The sequence below is a fragment of the Wyeomyia smithii genome, chromosome 1 (assembly GCF_029784165.1).
Source record: "Wyeomyia smithii strain HCP4-BCI-WySm-NY-G18 chromosome 1, ASM2978416v1, whole genome shotgun sequence".
Lineage (NCBI taxonomy): Eukaryota > Metazoa > Arthropoda > Insecta > Diptera > Culicidae > Wyeomyia > Wyeomyia smithii.
This window is the reverse complement of record NC_073694.1, coordinates 203,820,410-203,845,356: the sequence shown is the minus strand read 5'-3', so window position 1 is coordinate 203,845,356 and position 24,947 is coordinate 203,820,410. Positions and strand designations below refer to the sequence as shown.

General features: G+C 36.7%; 1 protein-coding gene across 9 annotated transcripts in view; it reads right to left on the bottom strand.

Annotated features, from left to right (window-relative positions):
* The window catches only part of LOC129723978 (nucleolysin TIAR), a 1,146,678-nt gene that overhangs the window by 482,256 nt on the left and 639,475 nt on the right, over positions 1–24,947 (bottom strand). For 3 of the 9 annotated variants that reach the window (XM_055678520.1, XM_055678534.1, XM_055678562.1), the window contains exon 1: positions 7,907–9,996. The exons of the other annotated variants lie outside the window; for them this stretch is intronic. In XM_055678520.1, coding sequence (XP_055534495.1) covers positions 7,907–8,237 — 331 coding nt within the window. In that variant the 5' untranslated portion in view covers positions 8,238–9,996. Of the gene's footprint in view, positions 1–7,906; positions 9,997–24,947 lie in introns of those variants that run through there. 9 annotated transcript variants of the gene reach the window in all.

Here is a 24,947-nt window from a genome sequence, read left to right as displayed (position 1 = left end):
CGAGTTTAGGTCGGATTCGCTATAAATTATAATTTTGGTGAACTAGACAGACAGGTTTTTCCGATCAATGTATTTTACATTTATCCCAGTATTATGGGTCAACCAGTAATATGGGCCAGTCTGCCGTTTGTATTGCTTTTTAACGTATGTAAATAACTTCAAATTAAAGTTTGACAGACGTGAACAACATTTATTTATATGCGTTTTGTGCGAAACTCATACACTAATGAACTAAACTCTTAAGTTTTCAAATAAATGTCGGTAGAATCTCATCAGCTGATAATTTGTTGTTGTTTTCACCACAGTCGTGGAAAATAAGGCTAGAGTTCGGGTAAAACATCGTTATTTTCATCAAAATGAAAGGAACTATAATTAATTACTTTGTATTTATCGAATCATAAGGTATCCGATCTGGATTTCGCATTTTCACTATTTTTATACGCTGCTAAATATTAGCCCATAATACTGGTCACGAAATTTGGTTTTGCCAGTATTTATGGGCCACCCAGTAATACCGGCTAGGCTATATTTTGTATTAGTTTTTAACGCATATTAATGACTTTTGTTAGTCAAATTGAAGTTTAGTGCACTACTGAGCATAACTTTTGAATATATTCAGTTATCGGCATTATAATTAGTGAAGAAACTGGTACTAACGTTCGTTTATCCTGAATTTTCATGATCTTGCTTTAAAGTCAATATCAGCCCTGCAAAACAGTGATTTCTGAACTTTGGTTCTTATTGGTTTCTTATTGGTTTTATAAGCTTATGCTCTAAGGCAGCCGACCGAATTTCAGGTGACAGGTGACTGTATCGGTAATCGAGCTCCTGCCTTCCAGCTTAGATTGCTGTGCTCTTCCCTATTGTCAAAACATAGAAAAGCAAAGCCTTGATGCTACGATTCGGAACTCGATCTGATTTATTTATACACTGACTTCGCAGCCAGCTGTTTTAGTGTACAGGACAATTGCGAGGATAGCGCGCTACGATCCCACTGACACTTACAGTCTTTCCCGAGCCGAGACTCGAACTCACGACGACTGGCTTCCTAGGCCAGCGCCCACTTCGAGACTGTCTAGGAGATATTGTCAAAACATATGAGTATTCAAAATATGAGAAATACAAACTCTGAACAAAGGCTTAGCAAAATATACAATAATGTGTTATCGAAATTGATTCAATGTCTAACCTGCCTCTCGATGTTAACCTCACTGTTGGAGTTACTCTTAAAAATGATGTCTCTGTCTTCAAAACAAAAATAAAACATTGGTCTTGTTCTTAATACTGGGAGCATTAATAGTGGGAATCGGAAGAGCATAACATTTTGTGAATTTTTGAATCAATAAGTTGTGTAAGAACGAAAATATATTTTCAACATCAAACTTCAATGTATTTAGCACAAGTAAGTAAAAAAGCGAAGGTTTAATCTTATTGTTTTTTTAATTTTTATCGTTAATTTAAAAACCCAATTATGCTTAGCTGGCCCTTAATATTGGTATGACTGTATTTATGATTACATATAACATTAATGATGAAAATGTGACATGAAAAGCGATGTACCTTGAAAATAGTCTAAATTGGTCTTTTCATGAAAAATGATTAAATTTTTTGGTTAACTGCTATTGCGTTACATTTTTGTGCATTGTGATCGAGTGAGCTTATATTTGGTTTCTTGACCTCTTCTGCGTCACGGGAATTGCTCATGAAATTAGTATTTTGCTTTTCCAAGGCATAAAAGATTTTTTTCAAATTATTTCATTACAAAATTACAAAACTACATATTTTCTTAAAAATTCAAATAACATAATCGTGCTCCAAGTTTTTAACTCTACATTTTTGATATGAGGTCTCCTGAATCCAACCACGATGAAATATTTATTTTAGCAGGCACAGAATTTGAGAAAAAGTTTAAATTCACCAAAGTACGTATTTTTATGGAATCCTTATTTTTTCAGACTTACACGCTAGATTACAACCCAGCTCTTCGATTTCGATTCAAGCTCTACAATTTTAAAATAATGTCTTAAGAATTCAAAGATTGTGAAAAATTTATTCTGTTATGCACATATTAAGAGATCCAATCTTACTTACTCATTTTACTATTAAAATAAAATTTCAACCAAAACGGTTCAGTAGATCCTGAGAAAAACTTACCACCAGTGGAAATAACATGGTTTCGGGAAATGGCATCCAAGACATGCAAAATACATCTTTAAATATACCTCAATCAATAGCCAAAATACCCGAATTTTCCCCTTTGCTCTAAACATCCGACAAAAAATACGAAAATGCATTATTTTTCGACCTTTCAGAGTAGGGTCCCCCCTTAACTTCCACATGACCATCAAACCTTATGACTTCACAACAAAAACGGTTGACCACGGTGTACGAGAGACGGCAATCTATCTAGTTTACCAATTGACCAATCGATAGTAAAATCTTTTTTTTTCAAGCTCCGTATTGGGTCTGGACAAACGTCCCCGAAAAGGTGAAAACGACTCCTGCAAGTCGTTATACAGTCATTCCGTTGGATAAAGATATAGTTTTCTTCGGGATGGTTTTCATGCAGTGATTTTGTAGAAGCTGTATTTCCCGTAGCGTAGACACGCAAACGTTTCTCCAAATACAAACTAGATACTGGAATACTTCATACAGGACAGCAAGTTGAAAAAAAACCTAAATTAATCCACCTAGCGGTCAGACCCAGCCTTTCTCATTCAAACTTTTGTTTGTAAAAATAGATTTACATGAACGCTTCAATCTAATAAATGTATATTCACTCTTAAAAAATATTGATGTTGTAATCTATACATATAAAAATGCAATCCGGTCTGTCTGTCTGTCTGATCCATATAGGCTCGAAAATTAACGAACGGATCGGCATGAAAATTTGTATGTAGGGGTTTTTGGTGCCTATAAAGGTTCCTATGATAGTTTTAAACCCCTCCCTTTTTTGGAGAAGAGGGGTCCCATACAAATGTAACATAAATTTCTGCACAACTCAAGAACAAACCAAGCAAATGAAACCGAATTTGGCATGTAGATGTTTTAAGGGATGAAAAATATGTCCATAATGTTTTGACACCTCTCCTTCTTTTGGAAGGGAGGGATGCCATACAAATGAAACACAAATTTCTGCACATCTCGAGAGCTAACCAACTAAATGGAACCATATTTGGCAGGTGAATGTTTTTAGTGGTAACAAATATGTTCCATAATCGACCTCAGGCAACATTTTGGATTGTAAGATGGCAACTTCCGGTTTCTGGAAATCAGCCTGAAATGGACGATTCCCATTAAATATGAGTATTTCCGGAACCGGAAAGATGCACAGAAGCTAAAAATTGATCACAGACACAATCTTGAATTTTAAGATGGTGACTTCCGGTGTCTGGCCGGAAATGACCAAATACCATTCAATATGAATGTTTTCGGAACCAGAATTACGCCCAAATGACAGAAATTGATTTCACAGGCAATTTTAAAGTTCAAAATGACGACTTTCGGACAGCCCAAAGTGACCAAATACCACCCAATATAAGTATCTCCGGAGCGAGAATATTGCAAGAACACTATGAATTGTAGGATGGCAACTTCTGGGTTCTGGAAAACAGCCAAAACTGGCCGATTTTCGTCTAACATGAGTATCTCCGGATCTAGAATGATACACAGCAGCTGAAATCGACCACACACCCCATTTTGGATTCTATGTTGGCGACTTCCGGTTCCTGGGAAACAGCCGAGAATAATCGAATAACACCCAATATGGGAGTTTCTTCAACCAGAATGACGCTCAGAGGCTAGAAATTATCTTAAATACCATTTTGAAATCCAAGATGGCGACTTCTGGTTTGTGAAAAACAGTCTAAAATAACCAAATACCATCCAGTATGGGTATTTCCGGAATTGTTATGACGTACTGAAGCCACAAATCGACCTCAGACAACATTTTTAATTGTAAGATGGCGACTTCCGGTGTCTGGAAAACAGCCGAAAATGACCGAATACCACCCAATATGAGCGTTTCTTTGACCAGATTGACGCACGGAGGCCAGAAATTGTTCCCAAATGCCATTTTAAAATCCAAGATGGCGACTTCCGGTTTGTGGAAAATAGCCTAAAGTAACCAAATACCATCCAATATGAGTATCTCTGGAACTAGAGTGATGCAATGAGCTAACAATTGACCTCAGGCACCATTTTGAATTGCTAAATGGCAACTTTTAGGAAACAGTCGAAAATGACCGAAAAATACTCAATATGAATATTTCCGTAATCGAGATGATGCATAGAAACCAAACATTTAGTTTCTGGAAAACAACCAAAATAACTAAATACCTCCCAATATGGGTATTTCTGGTGTCAGAGTGATGCCAGAAAATCTGCTGAAAATGACCGAATACCACCCAATATGAATATATTCAGAATTTAGGCGATGTACAGAAGCCAAAAGTCGAGTGTGTCGTCATTTCGGTAAAACCAATCATTTTAAACGATTTGTTGTTTGACTTTGATCATATCCTATGGCCGATTCGTCGTGCATTTGCAGACTTTTAACACATCGCAAGGAATCAATAAATTTGGAACATTCAAATAGTACGATACCACATTTAAATTATATTGAGGCCACATATATCGATCAAAGCAGGTATAGTTATAAATAGTCTTTGAATTTCTTTTCTTTCCATGACTTTTGAGCCACATATCAAATTGTTATGAAGTTTGTTATTTGTGAGTTCGAGAGATGACTCGTTCGTATGACACTAGTTATGTTCAAATAAGTCATGTAGTCTTTGAGATAATAGACTTTAGTTGTTTTATCAACAATTTAATACATTACGGTTGCTTGAGTTCGATTATAATCAAATAAAATGGGAACGTATAGGGCAGCCAAACTTTGAAACCACGTGTTCAATCATAATCCATCAGTTAACCCTTAGCCTGCTCATCTGATAATAATATTGATAATATTGATCAAATCGGTCCTGTAGTTTCTGAGATAATGAAGTTTCGTGATTTTCACATTTCGACACATTACAGACAAAGTTATAGTTCGATTGTAGTTAAATTCAGTAGGGTATTATGAGGTAGCTAGACCTCTCATTTGACACTAATTTAGTGAAAATCGGTTCAGCCATCTCTGAGAAAAGTGAGTGAGTCCAAGTAGTCTTCGGAATATGTTCCTTTTCATAGCTGGATTTCACATTTTTAAACATAACAGGCAAAGTAATAGTCCGATTGCAAAACAAATCAATAGGGTCTCATGGGGCAACTAGACCTTCCATTTGACACTAATTTTATGAAAATCGGTCCAGCCATCTCTGAGAAACATGAGTGAGATTAAACAGTCTTCAGAACACGTTTCTTTTCATAACTTTTGAACCACAAGTTCAATCTTCATAAAATTCAAAAGTTAAGGATTCTTAAGATAGCCCGTTCATTTGAAATTTATTTTGTTCAAATCGGTTGTGTAGTTTTTGAGATAATGATGTTTCATGATTTTTACATTTTGATACATAACCTCTAAACTAAACATCCGATTACAATAAAATTGAATATGGTCTCATGGGACAACAAGACCTTTCATTTGCAATTAATTTCATAAAAATCGGTCCAGCCATCTCTGAGAAAAGTGAGTGAGAATAAAAATCTGCACATAGACACACACACACACACATACAGAAAATGCTCAGCTCGTCGAGCTGAGTCGAGTGATATATGCCATTCGGCCCTTTGGAGCACTTTTATACTTTCGGTTTTGCAAGTGATTGCTATACCTTTCTAGGAGAAAGGCAAAAATGCAAGTTTAAAATGTAATGCTCTTAGCTCAAGACACTGTTCTAGTTGATACCTAGATATTTGAAGTTGCCTACTCTAAGAATTTCTACTTTATGGATTCGAATGATCGGAAGCTCCAGAACAGGTAGTTTTAACGAGTGGAATATCATATACGTAGTTTATGTGAAATCAGCGATAGGAGGATAGGACTAGTTTCAAGTGCGAAAAAATGTTATTGAACACTAAAAACAACAGTGGTTCTCGATTGCTACCTTGAGGGACGCCATACGATATACTTTTCGGATCACCATTTCGATTAATAATAGTCACATGTTACTGTCGGCCAGCCAGGTAATTTCAAGAGTAACCATGTGTTCTCTCTTATTTCATAGATCTCGAGTTTGAGAAGAAGAAGCTCATGACTTATGACATCGAACGCCTTTTTAAGGTCGAGAAATAATGCTTCTGCATTAGCCGGTAGTTCCAGCTGTTTCATCCACTAGCTCACATATGGCTGAGTAAATGCTGCATCCAACCCTAAATCCATATTATCGTTCAAAAAATAGGTTATTTTTTGGAGAACAAGAATGCTTAAAGCAAACTTCTGTTCAAACATTTTACTCATCACTGATAACACCGAAATAATTTTTATATCGATAATTATTTGTACATTTCAGATTATTTATACATGGGCAATTCTCATTGAAACCAGGCCACTTTTTGTGTTAGTTTGGTTAAACGCAGTAAAAAAACAATAATTGCACATAAACTTATTCCAGTAGGTGGACCCTTCGTTCACCAAGGGGTGAAGAAGTTTTTGGAAAAGTGAAAATTCAATATTTGTATTTCAAAACTTTGCGCGATTTCGAACCAATTGGCACCTACCGATTTGAATTCTACATAATCCATATAAAGAAAAAATCAGTGTGTCACGTAAAAACATGCCCAGCGAGTTTCGACGATTTCTAGTTTCAACATTTCTAGCGCTCGCCATGTGGTCGACGTCGGAGCGCTATGCGTTCAAATCGAATGAGAAAACTTTTGCAAAATTTTTATGGCATGAAATGCACAATGATGAACAATAGAAACAACTCTTGAATGTATTGTTTTTTTAAAAACTTGAACAAAACTGCTGCTTTATTAACTTTCAGTAAAAGTGACAATTAAAGTCACGTATCCCTGTTCTTATATTTCTAGAATTTTTAATTAGATCGGATGTAAAACGGTTGGGTTGCTCAAGCCAAGAATTTCAAAACAATTTTTCAATTACCCTATACCTATAACCATATACACGACTTTTATCGCCCATTTACCACGTATTTCTTGCTGATACCAAATTGCAAATTTTCCCTTCAAGCTTTTGCCTACACTAAAACAACGTTTAGTAGATCATGTTGTTAAAAATGTGTCCAAATAATTTTATTGTAAAATTATAATAAACACTTTTATGTATGGTTTTTTCTATCTAACAATAAAAATATTTCTCATCAGAAGCGTTTTTTCCTCTCCCTAGAAGCTTATTCAGAAATGTTGTTTGATTGCCGGGATATAAATATAAAACAATAACAAAATAGATAAAAAACCTCTGGATACATCGAGTCAAGCCACAAAAGGTTTTAAAGCACACATTTAAAACCATGCTCAAAAAAGGAATTCGCCAACTAGATTGGATCTGCTTCGGAGTGGAGTAAAAAAGTGCCTGCTTCGATTGGAATCTAGAAACACTTTTTTCGTCTTCAAAATTGCGCAAACCCGAACTTTTCCCCAACGAAAGTTTAGTCCAGTTTTATACTGTCCCAACCTGCAGCTGATCCAAACCGGTCACCTTTTAGCAACAAATAAGGTAAAATTTCGATCACCAACTAGAGGAAGAAAAACAGGACCCCTTTTTACTGGTTTACTCCGATACTTTCGCATACTTTAATAAATTGCTGGCAGCAAAACAAACAAAAAAAACCAAAAGTCACTCGAACAATGATCGTAGTTTGAACGCAACCGTTCATGGAGGGGAACTAAAACGGTCAATATACTGAGGGCAAATTGAGCTGACAAGAAGTACTATAGGAGTAGTAATAGTGATAGTAGTTTGAAAAAAAAAAAAAAAACAAGACAACAGTGTGGCACTTACCCTGCTTGACGGTTGCGGCCAGTTGCTGTTGAAGTTGCTGCTGCTGCTGTTGGGCCGCAGCCTGCTGCTGGGCTTGCTGTTGTTGGGCCGCAGCCTGCTGCTGAGCGGCGACTTGCTGCTGGGCCGCCTGCTGTTGCTGTTGAGCCGCAACGGCCTGCTGCTGTTGGTGCTGGTGAAGCTGATGCTGTGGCGTCGTTTGCGACTGCGAGTGAGCCGGATGGATGGTGAGCAGTTTTGTTTCCGGTGGTTTGTGAGGCCCAACGGTCAGCTGGGGAGCGGCACTGAGAGCCATCGTCGGTGCGGGCATCATTAGTGTTGACATTGCCAACATCTTCGTCCGCTCGCGGTGTTTGCTGCTGAAGGCGCGCCTCACACACTAAGACTTCGCTCTTCCTCTGGAACTGGACACTTTACTACCGAGTTCTGCCAAGCCTAGCACCGACCCTTTACACGTTTTATAATTGACTCGAGAGGTGGGAAAAAATAAACACCCCGACGACACTCACTGCGCGCCTATTGCCGAGTCCTGGACCCGTTTCGCAATCAAATGACGGTAATTATTTCTAAACAATGCCGCCGCGTAAAAAAAAAACGGGATCGCTCTCCTCGGGGGACGCCCGCTGCTCACAGTAAACGCTTGGGGGGGTAAATAGCGCTCTGCTATTGAAGGGAAATGAAATGTAAATAATATCTCTGCACGATATGCACGATTATGTGGCGCTTTTTTTCACGCCGTGCGGAATGTTGTGATGGTTACGAGTCTCACCACACAGTTTTGGAGGATGACGATGGTGGTGACAGCGGGAAAGCGGTCGTTCTTTTTTTTTCGCAGACACTTTGCCTTATCGTGGCCTACTATGCTTGCTAACTGCTGCTGCTACTGCTGCTGCCACCGCGTTGTAAGTCCCCGATGTCGCGAGAGGCAAAACGCGCGCTATCTTCTTTAGCTTCTTTTTTTTTTCACTGCCACACTACCAATGTGCGACGAGGGGTTGCCCCGGTTTTATTTTACGATACTCAGCGCCGCTTTACGCTGTCGAGTCTTTGGGGCTATGATTTTTTATATACTAGTTTTTATTATTTGCCTTTTTTTTTGTTTTACTTTTATTATCCACCCCTGCTTGCCATCCCACGATTGAACGATGGTTTGGGGATTCAAAAAACAAAAACAACAAATAACGACGCTTTCGGCTGAGAAGCTCGGGTCAACCGAGCAAGCAGACGTCAAAGTTTTCACTAGTTTTCGCAAACGTGAAAATTATCTATACGTAAATAGAACCGCACTAACACTTTCACATGGACTTCTGGTTCCCGGCTGTGGTTATCGTGGAACTAAATCACCGAAAAATAAAGCGAAATAAAGAAACAGAAATACTTCCACGTAGAAGAAGCAACTAGAACGACGACGGTACCGGAATAGACACAGAACGGGTTTTGAGCGCAGGATATCGAAATAAAATTAAATGTTCTTGTCAGTTCCGCTTAATTTTCCTTTGTTTTTACGCTACAGATTTTTCGCTGTCTCTTGGCCCACTGCTGCTGCTGTTGCCGCTGGTGGCTTGACTGTTAGCTTCTGTCCGGGTTAACGGAAGGGTTCGGTTCGGGGGTGGTAGAATTTGATGGGGGGAGGGAGGAAATTGGTGGATCGGGTGCTACACACAGTTTATTAAACACACACTGAAACTTTTCTCACTCGCCTGCTGCGTTCTTCAACCTTCACCTGGCCTGGTGCGTCTTTCCGCCAGATGATTGGAGTTTAATTGAGATTTTACTTCTTTTCTTCTCTTCTTTTTTTTTGTTTTTGGTTGCTGCTACTACTGCTGCTTCTGTCAGCTTCACATAAAACTGCAACACCGAGAAATGTTCGACGACGAGCACAAAGCGTACACAAGCCGTTTTTGTTCCGAATTTTTTTTTTACTGGTTACAATATTCTATAAACATGTGTGTGTATATATGTATATAGGTATAAATTTTTATTAACGTACAGGAACTATACAGCCAAAAGCACACAGGGTCCTAACTAAATCGTACTAACCGTAAGGCGACACTGCTCTAACTAAAGCTCGCCGACTGGTCGCAGACAAAAGAAACCTGCCGTGTCGCCGCCGGAAGGGCCGACGAATATCCTTCGCCCCGTTCGGGTTCCGGTTCGGGCTTCGGCTTGTGCGTCGGCGCCGTCGATCCCACGAGCATTTGCCGAAGGCCAACTGGCCTGGCCATTACCTCGTGGTCGTTATACTACTACGTACGGGTGCCGAAAACTACCATCAACAACAACAACAACAACAACAACAACAAGATAACCGATGATGACGGTTGTCGGTTCACAATCAACCGAAAGAACAACACCTGGCTGCTGTGGTGTGTGTGGCACTGGTGAACAACAACAAACCGAACCCGAACAGATTGGGCGGCCGTCCCAGTAGGCCGAGTGTTTTTTTTTCTCTACCCATCCTCCCATCCTGCTTCGTTCGTGGAACGAGTGGGTGGCAAAATGAACCGGTTCGCTCCGAACTCTTCCGCACACGGAATGCACCGACTGAGAGGGAGAGAGGGCCCAAAAAGTGAGAGACCGATCAAAGCAAACCGACGCGGGTAAAAGAACAAAGAACGAAGACTTGCTATCGGGTATTTTTTTCGCTTTCGCGGTCGTGATTTCTTGTCACACGCGCGTACAAGCGTGCAGAAAGTCGGTTGTTTGTTCCTGTTTCATGCAAAATTCCATCGATTTGTTTGCTCCATTGGAGCAACAAAATGACAGCTCAATTCGTTCGTCGCTTTAAGATCTGGACAGCATCCAATTCCGCAAGCATGCAGAAAGTGGAATACCATTCTATTCTATTCGAGCAAAACTATGAATAATCAAATCCTCATTCCCCCGCCGATCACTAGCGAGACCTTGAAGCCTAAGTAGACTCGGGGGAATCGTACGAAATAATCTATTTCATGGCCGCTTACTTCACCATGACAAGGCTGCATGCCGTGGCGAATCTCATCAAAGGCAGCCAGCAACATAAACGTTTATTCGGCAAATATCCACGATGACAATGGGAAATAATCTTCCATCTAAGCTTCATTGTCAAGGACCGTCCGTCGTCGCTCGGCTTTCTCTCTCTCTCTCTCACTCTCTCTCTCTCCCCTTCGGGTGCTTTCCTCGCACCGGAGGATTGGCCTAAACACCCTTTGATGGCGCACACACCCCCAGGATCGACCCCTCAGAGGTGGTGAGAGAGAGAGAAGCGAAAATCAGAGCCAACTTCGTTTTTGCTTTGTTTTTGTGTGCACATTCGTCACAAAAACATTGCAGCGCGTTCAGAAACAAAACACAAAGTGAGCTGAGCTTTCCCGTTATCATTGATGATCTCCTCAAAGAATCCTCGTTTCCATTAAGCTTACACCGCGATCGGTGTAACAATCCAATCGCACGTCACCCTCAACCCCTTACCCGGTTCCCATTGCGGTCACACATTTTTGCATTTGCATAGTTTGCTTTGTTGGTTCCGTTGTCCTTGTTGTTGTTGTTGTTGTTTTCCGCTCGGATTCGTTTCGGTTATTTTCCCCGCGTTGTTGCTGTTAACATTTTTGTTTGATCAAAGCAGCTCTCAGCAGCGGCTTCGGGTGGCAACTTCTCACACCATCATCCCCTTGCTGAAAGTCGAGCATGTCTTTGTGCATGGCCCACCGCCGATCGATGTGTGAGTCGGAAAGAAGGCCCAAATCCCGCAAAACAGAGGGAATGAGTCGGGATCGTTCTCGAACCGGTTCAGAGATAGCTTTTGACTCCCCAAAGCTTTTACTACTAAAGTGAGAAACGAAAAATATCCTGTCGAAAGGAAAGTGTATCATCAACATCAAATTTCTAATTTAACGTCAATTTCTACAACTGAAGTTATTGACAATCAACGTTAGACGAATCAGTCGCCGATATGACAACAGCTCCAAACACTAAACAGACAAACTGACAGCCCGAACCGGCCGAAGCTTTCACCGACTTCTCATTCATTTCCACTTTCACCGGCTACATCCGCTGCTCTCGCAGCAGGCCAGGCGTTACAGCTTGTGTTTGTATAGTGATCGTCATCATCGTCGTTTTCGTCGTTGTCGTCGTTCGGTTCTCATGAATGAATTGCTCAGTACATTGAGGAAAAGTGTCCTCGTTGTCGTTCCGGAGCTTTCGGAGCAGTTACTGAATTTTTTGCTACGCTTGTTCCGAACGTATTTTTTGTGTGCTGGCTCATTTACGAGTAACACGGTTACTAATTGGTGTTGGAAGATGCCTTACCATCAGGTCAGATCTTCTTACATATCTCCTAGTCATGCAGTAATTTATTATTAATGATGGTGATATTTTCTCTCTCTTTTTTTCAAAACCATCAAAATAGCAAACTCGGGGGTTTGGGCGCGATGAACTTTTCTTGTTCAATCCGCATGGAGAGGGCCAGATTTTACGAGCCTCTCAGCGTAGAGCAAGGCGCTTCCGATAACGACCCTAAGCGGATTGTGCTGTCGAATGGCCTCTATAAAACTGCAACGATGGATGGATGCGATGGCAGGATGGAAGGAAGGATCCAAATCAGCAGCTTCTTCGCACGCACATCGTAAACACTGTAAGACGACATACGAGTTACTGTTCGGTGGAGCGAAACTGAAATCACAGCACAGGACCGTATAAAAAGGGGAGAAGTGGATAATCTCATTGCCGTAAAACTTATACTACTTTCACTGGGCGTTTTGAAAAGTACGGCTCCTAGGGGATGCTAATACGGCTTCAAATGTGTTAATGCTTAGAGGCAAAAGGATTCAATCGAACCAAGCTCCTGTGGAACGGTAAATGAGAGTTAGGAGTTAGGATGATGAAATTAAAAGCCCAAAATCATTAGCTGAAAATCCAACGGCATTTATGGGGGCCCATTAAGTCGTCTATGTCTATGTCGAACAGCGTTGAGCATTATAAGCACTATACAGCTGATAGTGTTTGCTTTTTTTCTCCATTCCTTACAAAGTTGACGGCTACGCGTATTATTTTTATTCTAGAACCCTCAAGGATAGGGCAAATTGAATTAACTAACATAAAGCTTGAAGTGCGGATTGTTTCTTAGCATCTAAAAATCCAGCACGTTATTGCTACATTGCTCAACTGAACGAATGATTAAAGTACAATCATTCTTAAAAATGTTTAAATTAAAAAAATAGTAGGAGGGTGGTATCCAAGACACGACCGCATAGTTGACGTAGGACTACAATAGTTTTATATTTCCCTTTGAGGCTCTGTTTGATTTGAGCTCGTTTGACTTCTGGCACGGTTCGATTTTGGCACACATGTGCCAAAACCGAGCGATTATGTTTAATCACATTTCTTAGTTTTCTTGATTATTTAAATCAATTTAAGCTTAACATCCTTAAAAAGAGGGGTGTTATGGTTTATTATGTAGCCGAAGCGGATGACCGGAATCGGTAAAACGGTTCCTAGGATATGACCGGAACATGTGCCGGTAATATTATGATCATGATATAAGCAGTACTAATTAATTAAATTTAAATTTATTAAATTAAATTAAACAATTTTTATTTGTCTTGTGAACGATGGCTCATTATCCGTTCACCAAGCAGCAGAGACGTCACATAAAAAAAAATTTCCTGCAGTTACAAGTTCGTGGAAAAAATAATAATGAAAAATTACAGTTTTAAACAAAAATGTATATTCACAGAAAATTAAAAAAGGGCATGAGTAATACAGAGTGTAGAGTTCAAAAATAAACAACGCATTTTATCTGTACAATGAACCTAATTTATATACCCTGCTATCTGCCTCTACCAACACGAACAGAATTTTGTTGTTCCCGGAGGCGGAATGTATTTTGTGGCATCCGAATAATCATATTGAATTCTGATATTTGCTACACTACGAAACAAGAAGAAGAAGAAGAAGACAATTCAAACGGCAATTCGATTGTGTTCCAGATCACAAAACGATACCTACGCGTTAACCCAACACGCCCCACTGTGCGTCGACAGCGGCAATGTAGTCTTCACTTGGCTTGGCTGCACACAAACTAATATCGAGTTCTACTGCACTGATAGACGACGAATGACCAGCGCTCTATTCATACATTGCTCGGTGCAGTATTATTGCCTGTGCCAGCATGTTTTCCTTCAAGACATCAGTTTTAATAACATTCTAACAGCAGAACGTAAAACTGTTTGATAGTGGAGGTGGTTACGAACTTTCCGAAAAAGCTTCACTTTCAAGATATCAAAATAGTCTAGGCTCATGGAAGCGAACATTAGTTGACCTATTGGGACGGGGAGATTCTGTCAATTTTTTTTGTCAGTGCTATACAGGATATCACAGAAGGCAGTTGGTGTCTACTCATGAAGTCTGTGCCAGGAGTGCTCGCATGTGATTGGTACATTGTTCGTGAAAACTCGACCTTGAAACTTTTATGAAATATTCACTGTTTAACAATGAAATGATAATGATAACTGAAGAATCACAAAATTGTTCATCATTTTATCAATCCAACGACATATCGATTATTGTAATCCATCATGTGGTTTTATCACTATTACCGTTTGATATCTTTCATTCCAACGTTACACCTTGGTTTTAGTTTCCGCAGAATGTATCTCGATATAGTGCGGTTAGACGTAGTCCTACGTCAAAACTGTCTTAACATAACCTCCATTCAGAACATTTGGAACATTACATACCAGCAATTTTGGAAAACCTAATTCGTGTGCGAAGTTTTTTTCAAAACAAAAAATGTTCAATAAATTTGAAAAAAAGCTCACTATACATAACAACTTACACAAACTTCAAGTTATAATATATTTTTGAGCGACGCTTTATGTTCGAGAAAGAAAAAAAAAATTTTATCAAGAGGCAATTTCGCTGATATTCGATACCACTGATAGTGTGTTGTAGAAAAATCAAGTGAATTTACAGATATAAATATCACTGCATTCTTTGAATTCCACTCTAAGAAAGTTCTATAATGTTGTCGCTTTGAACATTGACAAACAATTCAGAAGTGGGAAGATCAAAGCAAGCTATGGCCGGTATTGGACGAGAAAATTTCCACTCGCATAATAATTCGGAGTGCGTGTGCGTTATAAGTGTTATTGCGAAGTGAGTTTATTTTCGAAATTCTCAGGTGTTTGTTTTGGAAAAGTTTGCGAATAGATGTGTTGTAATAAGGCCTCGAACATCAATCGACATGGCTGTAATAGCATGTAGAGTGCGCCAGTGTCGTCTGCAGCTGGTTTTGTTTTGCTTCTCACCGCTGTGTGCTAAGTGTTTATGTGATTTGGAGCGAGTGCTTTTCCACTAGTTTTAGGCTGGTGATCGCAGTAAGGAAACTTTTTTCAACAACGCAACAGATGGGTATAATTTATAATTACTTATATAAAATTGTATGTATATACCTTTTGTGGTTTTACAAGCGACACAATGATTCATTTAATTTTTAATTTTTTTCAACAAATATTGATATTTTGTTACGAACTTTTTGTATCACCTTGTGTTCTAAACATGGTCTAGTTGATAGTTAAAGTATCGAAATTCCTAACAAAATTACTTACTGATTATTACAAATTATGGCAAGTTTTGTAAGGTTTTTGACAGGAAACTTCAGAATTAGTTAGAATGAACAACATTATGTAAATTGAATAACTATTAAAATTGTTTCTAATTTAAAATTTAGCAATGATTTTTAATAAAAAAATTAAAATATTAAATTGGAATGCTCGCTCATTGAAGGCCAATGAGAATGAGCTTTTTAATTTTTTAACAGTAAATAATGTGCATATTGCAATTATTACTGAAACATTTTTGAAACCTAACATAAAATTAAAATATGATCCCAATTACGTGGTTCATAGATATGATAGGATTCAGGGTTCCGGCGGTGGAGTTGCAATTGTTATTCATCGCCGAATCAAACATCGTGCTCTTCCCCATCTTGAGACGAAAGTTATTGAAACTTTGGGAATTGAAGTTCAAACTGAACTTGGGATTTTATTTATTGCCGCAGCATATTTACCATTTCAATGCACACGCGAGCTCAAAAATTATTTTAAAGGTGATTTACAAAAACTCACCAGAAATCGTTCAAAATTTTTCATAATCGGCGATTTTAACGCTAAACATCGTTCATGGAATAATTCTCAAAGTAATTCCAATGGCAAAATTTTATTCAATGATTGTTCTCCAGGATACTATTCTATTTTGTCTCCGAATAGTCCTACATGCTTTTCTTCTGTAAGAAACCCTTCAACAATTGATTTGGTGCTAACAGATCAAAGTCATGTATGTAGTGATTTGATCACACATGTTGACTTTGATTCTGACCATCTGCCAATAACTTTTTCTTTATCCCATGAATCAGTTTTAAACCCTATGAGCTCTGTTTTTAATTATAACAAGGCTAATTGGGAAAGATACAAAACTCATATTGAGAGAAATTTCAATAATGAGCTTGATTTGCAAAACGAAGTGAATATTGATTCCGCTTTGGAAGCATTAAAATGTGCAATTGTTGATGCCAGGAATTATTCTGTTCCAAAGGCTCAAGTGAAATTTGATTCATCAATAATTGACGAAAATCTTCAACTTCTAATTCGTTTGAAAAATGTCCGCAGACGTCAATATCAACGTTCTCGCGACCCTGTTTTTAAAACTATTTATAAAGATTTACAGAAAGAGATTAAGCATAGATTTACTCTTCTGAGAAATCAAAATTTTGAGGCTAAAGTTGAAAAGTTGAAACCATATTCAAAACCATTTTGGAAGCTGTCGAAGATTCTTAAGAAACCTTCAAAGCCTATTCCAGTTTTAAAAGATGGTGAACGTTTTCTTGTATCCAATGAACAAAAGGCTCAAAGACTTGCTCAGCAGTTTGAGAATGTTCATAACTCAAATTTGAATTTTGTGAGTCCAATTGAAAGCGAAGTCACACGTCAATTTGATTTAATTTCTTCCCAGAATTTTTTACCTGCATAAATAATTGAAACTAACTTGAATGAGATTAAATCAATTATTAATAATTTTAAAAATATGAAAGCACCTGGTGACGATGGAATCTTTAATATACTAATCAAACATCTCACTGAGAGCACAATGAAATTTTTAGTGAAAATTTTCAATTGCTGCTTCAAAATTGCATATTTTCCCAAATTATGGAAAAATGCAAAAATTACTCCCATTTTAAAACCGAATAAGAACCCAGCTGAAGTTTCAAGTTATCGACCAATCAGTTTGCTTTCTTCAATAAGTAAACTGTTTGAGAGAATTATTCTTAACAGAATGATGTCACACATCAACGAAAATTCAATTTTTGCAAATGAACAGTTTGGATTTCGCCATGGGCATTCAACAACTCATCAATTGCTCAGAGTTACTAATCCCAAGTAACACACAAAACATGTTAGAAAATAAGTAACAGCGAAAGAAGTCATATAAGTGTACTACAAGCGCAATTGAAAACTTGTGTTATTATATTGTGTTTGAAGTTGTTTTTCATCAGTAATACAACTGCATTTCGAAAACAAGCTCGTTTTTTCTGGTTTCGGAGATGTTTTTAATAACATGAGCTCAAGAATGACAATCACTATCACTTGGTCTTTTCGTTAGACTTTACACCATCTAATAACAACACTACGTACCTGTAAAATGATTTTCCTTAGTACAATAGTCGTAGAATTCAACACCCAACTTAAAATTACTTAATCAAATTAATATTTAAATTATATGAACGATTTCTATATTTATTCGAAGCGGGTCGAAACGCGCCATCAAAAGATAAACACAACGCTTGCAGTGTAACCAATATCACTTCAGTTTTCTGTTATTGTATATCTAACAACGTTTTCTAGTTTTGTTAGATTTTGTATCCAGATAACGTACAAACTATGCGAAAACAATTTCAATATTCAACGGATAGAAACAACTCTTTTTGAAGAGTTGAATATTAGCTTTTGTCATCATTTTATAATCAATTAAAACTGCCACTGATAAAAGCAATTGTCGATCTAGTTGCACTGCGCAGACACAACACATTTGCGCATGCGCTTGTTAACAGTTGTCATAGCAACAGATTTGCGCATTGCCGTATTAGTACTCGAGATGTATTATGCCTTTAATTATATCAAGTTGGCTTGCTTTCATGCAGTTATCGGTACTTGTTCTACTAGCCTTCATGTTTTGCGCTTTTCTGATGTTATTGCTGTCATGGAATAGGTAACGTCAACTATTCTATACCAACGTGTGTTACTTGGGATATGATACGAGCTAACAAATCTGAAGGTTACTCCACTGGAGCTGTTCTTTTAGACATAGAAAAAGCGACAGTGTTTGGCATAAAGGTTTGATTACGAAATTGCGAACTTTTAATTTTCCAATTTTCCTAATCAAAATTTTGAAAAATTATCTTACTGATCGAACTCTGCAGGTTGTCTATCAGAATTCAAAATCTGATAGATTTCCTGTCAGAGCAGGTGTACCTCAAGGTTCAGTCTTGGGTCCAGTCCTGTACAACATATTCACTTCAGATCTTCCTGATTTGCCTCCAGGATGCACAAAGTCATTGTTCTGCGATGACACAAGCATTTCCGTAAAAGGAAAAAGTCTTCGTGTCATATGCAGTCGATTGCAGAAAAGTTTAGATATTTTTTCTTCCTACTTGCAAAAGTGGAAAATCTCTCCCAATGCTTCTAAAACTCAAATGATAATTTTTTCGCATAAGCCTAGGGCTTCTTTCCTCAAGCCAAACAATAATCACGTTGTCAAGATGAATGGGGTTATTTTAAGTTGGTCCGACAAGTACTTGGGACTAATTTATGATGAAAAACTTATTTTCAAAGAGCACATTGAGAGTATACAAGCCAAGTGCATCAAATATACGAGATGTTTATATCCTCTCATTAACAGGAATTCTAAACTTTGTTTAAAGAACAAACTTTTGATTTACAAACAAATTTTTAGACCAGCAATGCTTTATGCTGTACCGATCTGGTCAAGTTGCTGTTCAACAAGGAAGAAAACGCTCCAAAGGATTCAGAATAAAATTCTGAAAATGATTTTGAAGTGTCCTCCTTGGTTTGGTACACTCGAATTACATAGACTTACTGGTGTTGAACCATTAGAAGCTATGTCAAATAAAATTATTAACAATTTTCGACAAAAATCGTTGCAATTCTCAATTGCTACGATAAGCTCTCTTTATAGCCAATAAGTTAGCAATTAAGTTAGTTGTAAGTTTACTTCCCCTTTTCTGACAAGTAGGTTTAAATCCCTACGAATGATAAGTCCTAATTGCGAAAGCAAACAAATCCTAACAATTAATATTACAAATTTCTAACAGTGTTGAGAAGTCACCATTAGTGATTGGACACACATACTCATTATTTACTAATATTTATCATAAATACTTAAGCTACTGACAAATCCCCCCTTTAAAAAAAAAATCAAAAACGTCATAAAACCTATTAGAAAGTTGAATATATGCTTATTGCATCTTCAACAGAATTATGTATTTTTCAATACGAAAAAATATCTAAAACATAGTAGGCCTCTAAAATCACATCAGAAAATTTTTTGATTTTTAGAAATTTTAAGAATGTTTGCGTATGAATCTGCCTATATGTGGTCGATTTTCACGAGATAGTGTCTTCAGCAAAATTTTCTACATAAGATTACCTACAACTTTGCTAAAGACTTCTCTTCGATTGAACAAGTAATAAAAAAAATAAAATTTTCACCTCACTCCCAGGTGGATTAATCAAAAATTTATTGGCATTGAAAGTTCCCTTTTGAGATGCACAAAAACTTTGTCGAATACACTATAGCATTTAAAGGGCATTTTTATTTTCAAAAGGCCACCTTCCACCTTTTAAATCACTGTGCACAGTTTCTTAATGTGTGTTCATGTAAACATTCATGAATTATATGACCAACGCGTTCTTATGGGACTCCTATGCGGTAATTTGGTACAATTGCACGTTTTTTTTACTACATCTTACTTTAGTAGGATGGCATACATAATTTTTAAATCGTAAATCAATGAAAACTTGAGTAGTAAATCGATTTTTTTTGGTTTAGTTTGCAGTTTTCAAATAATTGCCAGCTATTTTCTATAGCTAAGAACAGAATGGTATAGTCTAGAATGCTTTCATTGTTTTTTTATTTCAGCACTGATCTGCCGCTCATAGCAAATCCGTCCCATTTGCGTTTTGGTGCTGATGAGAAAACAGCAATCAAAAATCGTAACGCTGTAGGTGAAATTTTGCACTCAAATGCTTTTTCAATCAAGACCATCAACAGAATTTAGTACTGCAATGACAATCTAACACTTTTGCATCATAAAACTTGCATACACACAATGTAGGTACCAACTGCGCCGCTCAAAATAAAACCAAAATCCAAATTTTCCTGAGTGCGGTTACACGTTCGTGACGGCGCACACTGGGGCAGCCCCATACAAAAGCTTGGACAAAACCTAAATTTTTTTTCCAGAATTAGGCTCAAAATCGATATTCTGCAGAAACTAGAATGCCAAACGATCAAGAATCAAACATATGTTGTAAAGAATTTGCATGTTTTAGCAGATCGTGAGTTAGGAAAAGTTGGGGTTTAACTTTTGGTAAAATTAGGAAAAATATTGCGATCATACCTGTCACCCTACAAAATCCGGGTTTTTCCAAAAAATGATGATATTATGCTTCATATCTCTTCAATATGCGTTATGTTAACGGAAAAAAAAACTTAGATAGATAAATATATCTTACCACGTCACGACAGGACACAACGTATCACACACATAAAAACACAATTTTTCACTAACTTTAGACACTAGAAAAAGTTATTTACCTGCGAGTACCTGCTCTATATTCTTCTTAAACATATAGATTTCAGTCTCAGCTATCCGAAAAACCTAACTTTAGCTGCCACTTTCTGCCTATTCAAAAGTTATTTGATTTTTGGCACAACATGTTTTACGCATAAATCATGCATGCGTTTTGCATATTATTTTTTTCTTATCTGTCTAATGCATCATAAGTTGATCAAAAATGGTTAAGATATCATTTAAGAGGAAAAACTAGTTTTTGGACAGTATTTAGTAGAAAAAAGTAGTCAAAAAGCGATATTTTAAAACTATGAAAATATAAAGTTCCCGAAGAGTCCTGATTTTGAAAAATATGTGTACTTATACCTCGAAACATGCCAAAACAAATTAAGTTGAGTAATACTTCACAAACATTCACAATTTTAAATAATTTGATTTTTAAAATTGACATAATTTCACCTTAAAATCGATCTATCTCGGAGTTGGTTCAACAGAATTAACTTCTTTTTCTAGAATTTTTTTTATTTTGTTATTATCTAGAACTTTCTAGAACATCTCAAGTCGATCAGCAGTAGTTAAGATATAATTTAAGTGAAAAAACTAGTTTTAAGGCAGTCTTTTAAAGAAAACGGTTATATTTATTCAGAGATAAGACATAGGAATTTTGTGTCTTCGGCAAAGTTTCATGAAATCGATAGCTCTACAACTTTGCCGAAGACCAAAATTGAATATCTCGTAAAATAAAAAAGTTAATTTTTCCAAGTCTTAGTCCCATATTTTGAGTGGTTCCGCCTTTTTCTGATTTTTTCATTTTTCCAACTTTTATTCCGTATAAAACACGAATGCTTATTTCATTTCATATATAACCCGAATTCATAAAATATTATGAAAAATGGAATTAATCCAACATTTAGAATGTCCTTCATTTTTCGTCCTCACCAAAAATCTTCAGAGGTTTCAAAGAATGAAATCTAATTTTTACGACAAACTTTCCTAAGAGAGATATAGACACTTGAGAGTAAATTACCTAAATACGCCGAAAAATGGTATGACCAAGTCAATACACATATAATAAATTCAGAATTACAAATATTATTAAACTCAGATCAAATATTCGCTTTAGATGGCTACGTTTAGCGTGGTAGCAGCTGAAAAAATAGCCGATGCTGTAAATGCTGTATACATATTCCCACCAATCACCGCCAGGATTGAATGCGGAAATATATTTCCCTACCACTCAATGGTGTTTTTTTTTTTCAGGAAGACTTTTTTCGGCATTTCGCAGAAAATCTCTTTGTCAATAACACATGACTTAGCAAATAACGTACGGCTTTGGTGCAACGGTAAATGCTAAACAACCAAATCCGAAATTCAAATTAAACCTTTGTGCAGGCAGTCTCCGGTTTGGAGCGAAAAGGGAACAACCGAGATGCCGTGCCCATCTGTTCCGTTCCAATCAAGCCGCCTTCTGCTTCTCCCCTTACACGACTGGTTAGCTTCTAGCTTTTATCAACAAATAAACACATCGAATTTCGAAAAACAAAAAAAAAAAAAAACACGCAGGGTCAAAACGCGAACCGACACGGGAACTGGCTAAGGCACTCGGATGTATCCTGTTCTCCGGGCCTTTCAGTCCAGCGCACACGGAATAAAGTCGATGAGAATCGGTGGCTGGGGAGGTAGGAAAAAAACATAAATTAATGCTTAATGCTACATGCAAACCCTTCTCGCACTCTCGAAGCTTCCATAGTCGCGTAAACATTGGAATCAAAATACCAACAAAACAGAACTTAACTGAACGATGAACGGGCGAAAAGACAACATTACAAAAAATAACAACACCAGTAGAACAGGAAAAAAAAGTATCTGGGAATCAGTACCGAACGCAAAAATCTGCATACAAATAACGGACACACACGTACACAAACACACCGACACAGAGTTGACTTTTATTTATTTCACATGTGCGACTCTACTGCCAAAGCGCTTGGACATCAGGATTTTCCCAGCTTTCAGTAGTGACTGGGCGAAAGCGCGCTGAGCGTACGGTCTGGCCAGTGCAGCCCCCCACCCCTCTCCGCGAGGCCACCAAACACATCGATTCATAGCGGGATGGATGGCATTTTGGGTGAGTTGTTCATGTAAACAAAATTTTTAACAGTTTGATTTATTATGAGAATTTACTTCGGCTATACGCGCGGAAACCTGACGAGCTGACCATAGTCTCTTCTCCTGTGCTTTCCGGGTCCTCCGGCCCCCTTCCGAGGGGAATACGGATCGGTTTCTGATTTGCGCGCGTTTGGGTGCACAGCGTTCTAGCGTCGTTGTTGGTGGAGTGAAACAGAAATGCGAGGGCAAAAAATGGATGCTGTGATTTCGTCGAACGTTCACGCGGTCAGGGACAGTGGGAGATTAGAAAACAAAATTTTAAAAATTGTAAAAAGTAAAGAGTAAAAAGTAAAAGTAAAAAGTAAAAAGTAAAAAGTAAAAAGTAAAAAGTAAAAAGTAAAAAGTAAAAAGTAAAAAGTAAAAAGTAAAAAGTAAAAAGTGAAAAGTAAAAAGTAAAAAGTAAAAAGTAAAAAGTAAAAAGTAAAAAGTAAAAAGTAAAAAGTAAAAAGTAAAAAGTAAAAAGTAAAAAGTAAAAAGTAAAAAGTAAAAAGTAAAAAGTAAAAAGTAAAAAGTAAAAAGTAAAAAGTAAAAAGTAAAAAGTAAAAAGTAAAAAGTAAAAAGTAAAAAGTAAAAAGTAAAAAGTAAAAAGTAAAAAGTAAAAAGTAAAAAGTAAAAAGTAAAAAGTAAAAAGTAAAAAGTAAAAAGTAAAAAGTAAAAAGTAAAAAGTAAAAAGTAAAAAGTAAAAAGTAAAAAGTAAAAAGTAAAAAGTAAAAAGTAAAAAGTAAAAAGTAAAAAGTAAAAAGTAAAAAGTAAAAAGTAAAAAGTAAAAAGTAAAAAGTGGAAAGTAAAAAGTAAAAGTAAAAAGTAAAAAGTAAAAAGTAAAAAGTAAAAAGTAAAAAGTAAAAAGTAAAAAGTAAAAAGTAAAAAGTAAAAAGTAAAAAGTAAAAAGTAAAAAGTAAAAAGTAAAAAATAAAAAGTAAGAAGAAAAAAGTAAAAAGTAAAAAGAAAAGAGTAGAAAGTAAAAAGTAAAAAGTAAAAAGGAAAAAGTAAAAAGTAAAAAGTAAACAAAAACCAAAAAATATATAGAGGGAATCAAAGATAATATTCAATAAAATACAAAAAAACTGAAATCTCATTTCTCATGCTTCAGAAACTGAAAAATAGGAAATCAAAATATCATAAATCAAAAACAGATGAGGAATGAACAATAAGAAAAGAGGAATGGAAACGGGAAATCCGAAATGAAAATTAAAATCGAGAGTGGAAAAATTAAAAATGAGATATGAGAGATGATCAAAGAGACATGAGAAGAAGTGAATAGTGAGAAAAGAGAAAAAAAGAAAAGAATACAAAACTTAAAATGAGGATGAGAAATGAGGCATGTGACACGCGAAACGAAGAATTAGAAATCAGAAGTGAGAGCTGAGAAAAGAGCAATTAAAAATAAGATTTGATAAATGAAAAATTGACGAATAAGATATAAGAAATGAGAACTCCTCAAGAAAGAGAAACTAGAAATGACAAATGAACAATAAGAACTGTGAAATAAGAAATGACGAATGAGAAATGGGAAATGAAAAATAAGTAATGGTACATAAGTAATGAGTACTGAGGAATGTGAAAACAAAAATTAAATTAAAGTGAATGGGATATGAGATATAAGTAAACACAAATCAAAGATCAAAAATCAGACGTGTGAGATGAGAAATGAGAACTGAGAAATGAAAAATGAAAAACAAGAAATAAGAAATGAGAAACGAGAAACGAATAATGTAAAATGAGAAATAAGAAATAAAAAATTAGAAATGAGAAATTAGAAATGAGAAATGGGACATGAGACATGAAATATGAAAAATGCAAAATGAGAAATGAGAAAAGAGAAATGGAAAATGAGATATGAGATATGAAAAATAAGATATAAGAAATTAGAAATGAAATATGAGGAATGAGATATGAGACATGACGAAAGAGAAATGAGAAATGAAAAATGGGAAATGAGTAATAAGAATTGAGAAATGAGAAACAAGAGTTGAAAAATGAGAAACGAGAAATGAGAAATGACAATTGAGAATTGACAAATGACAAATA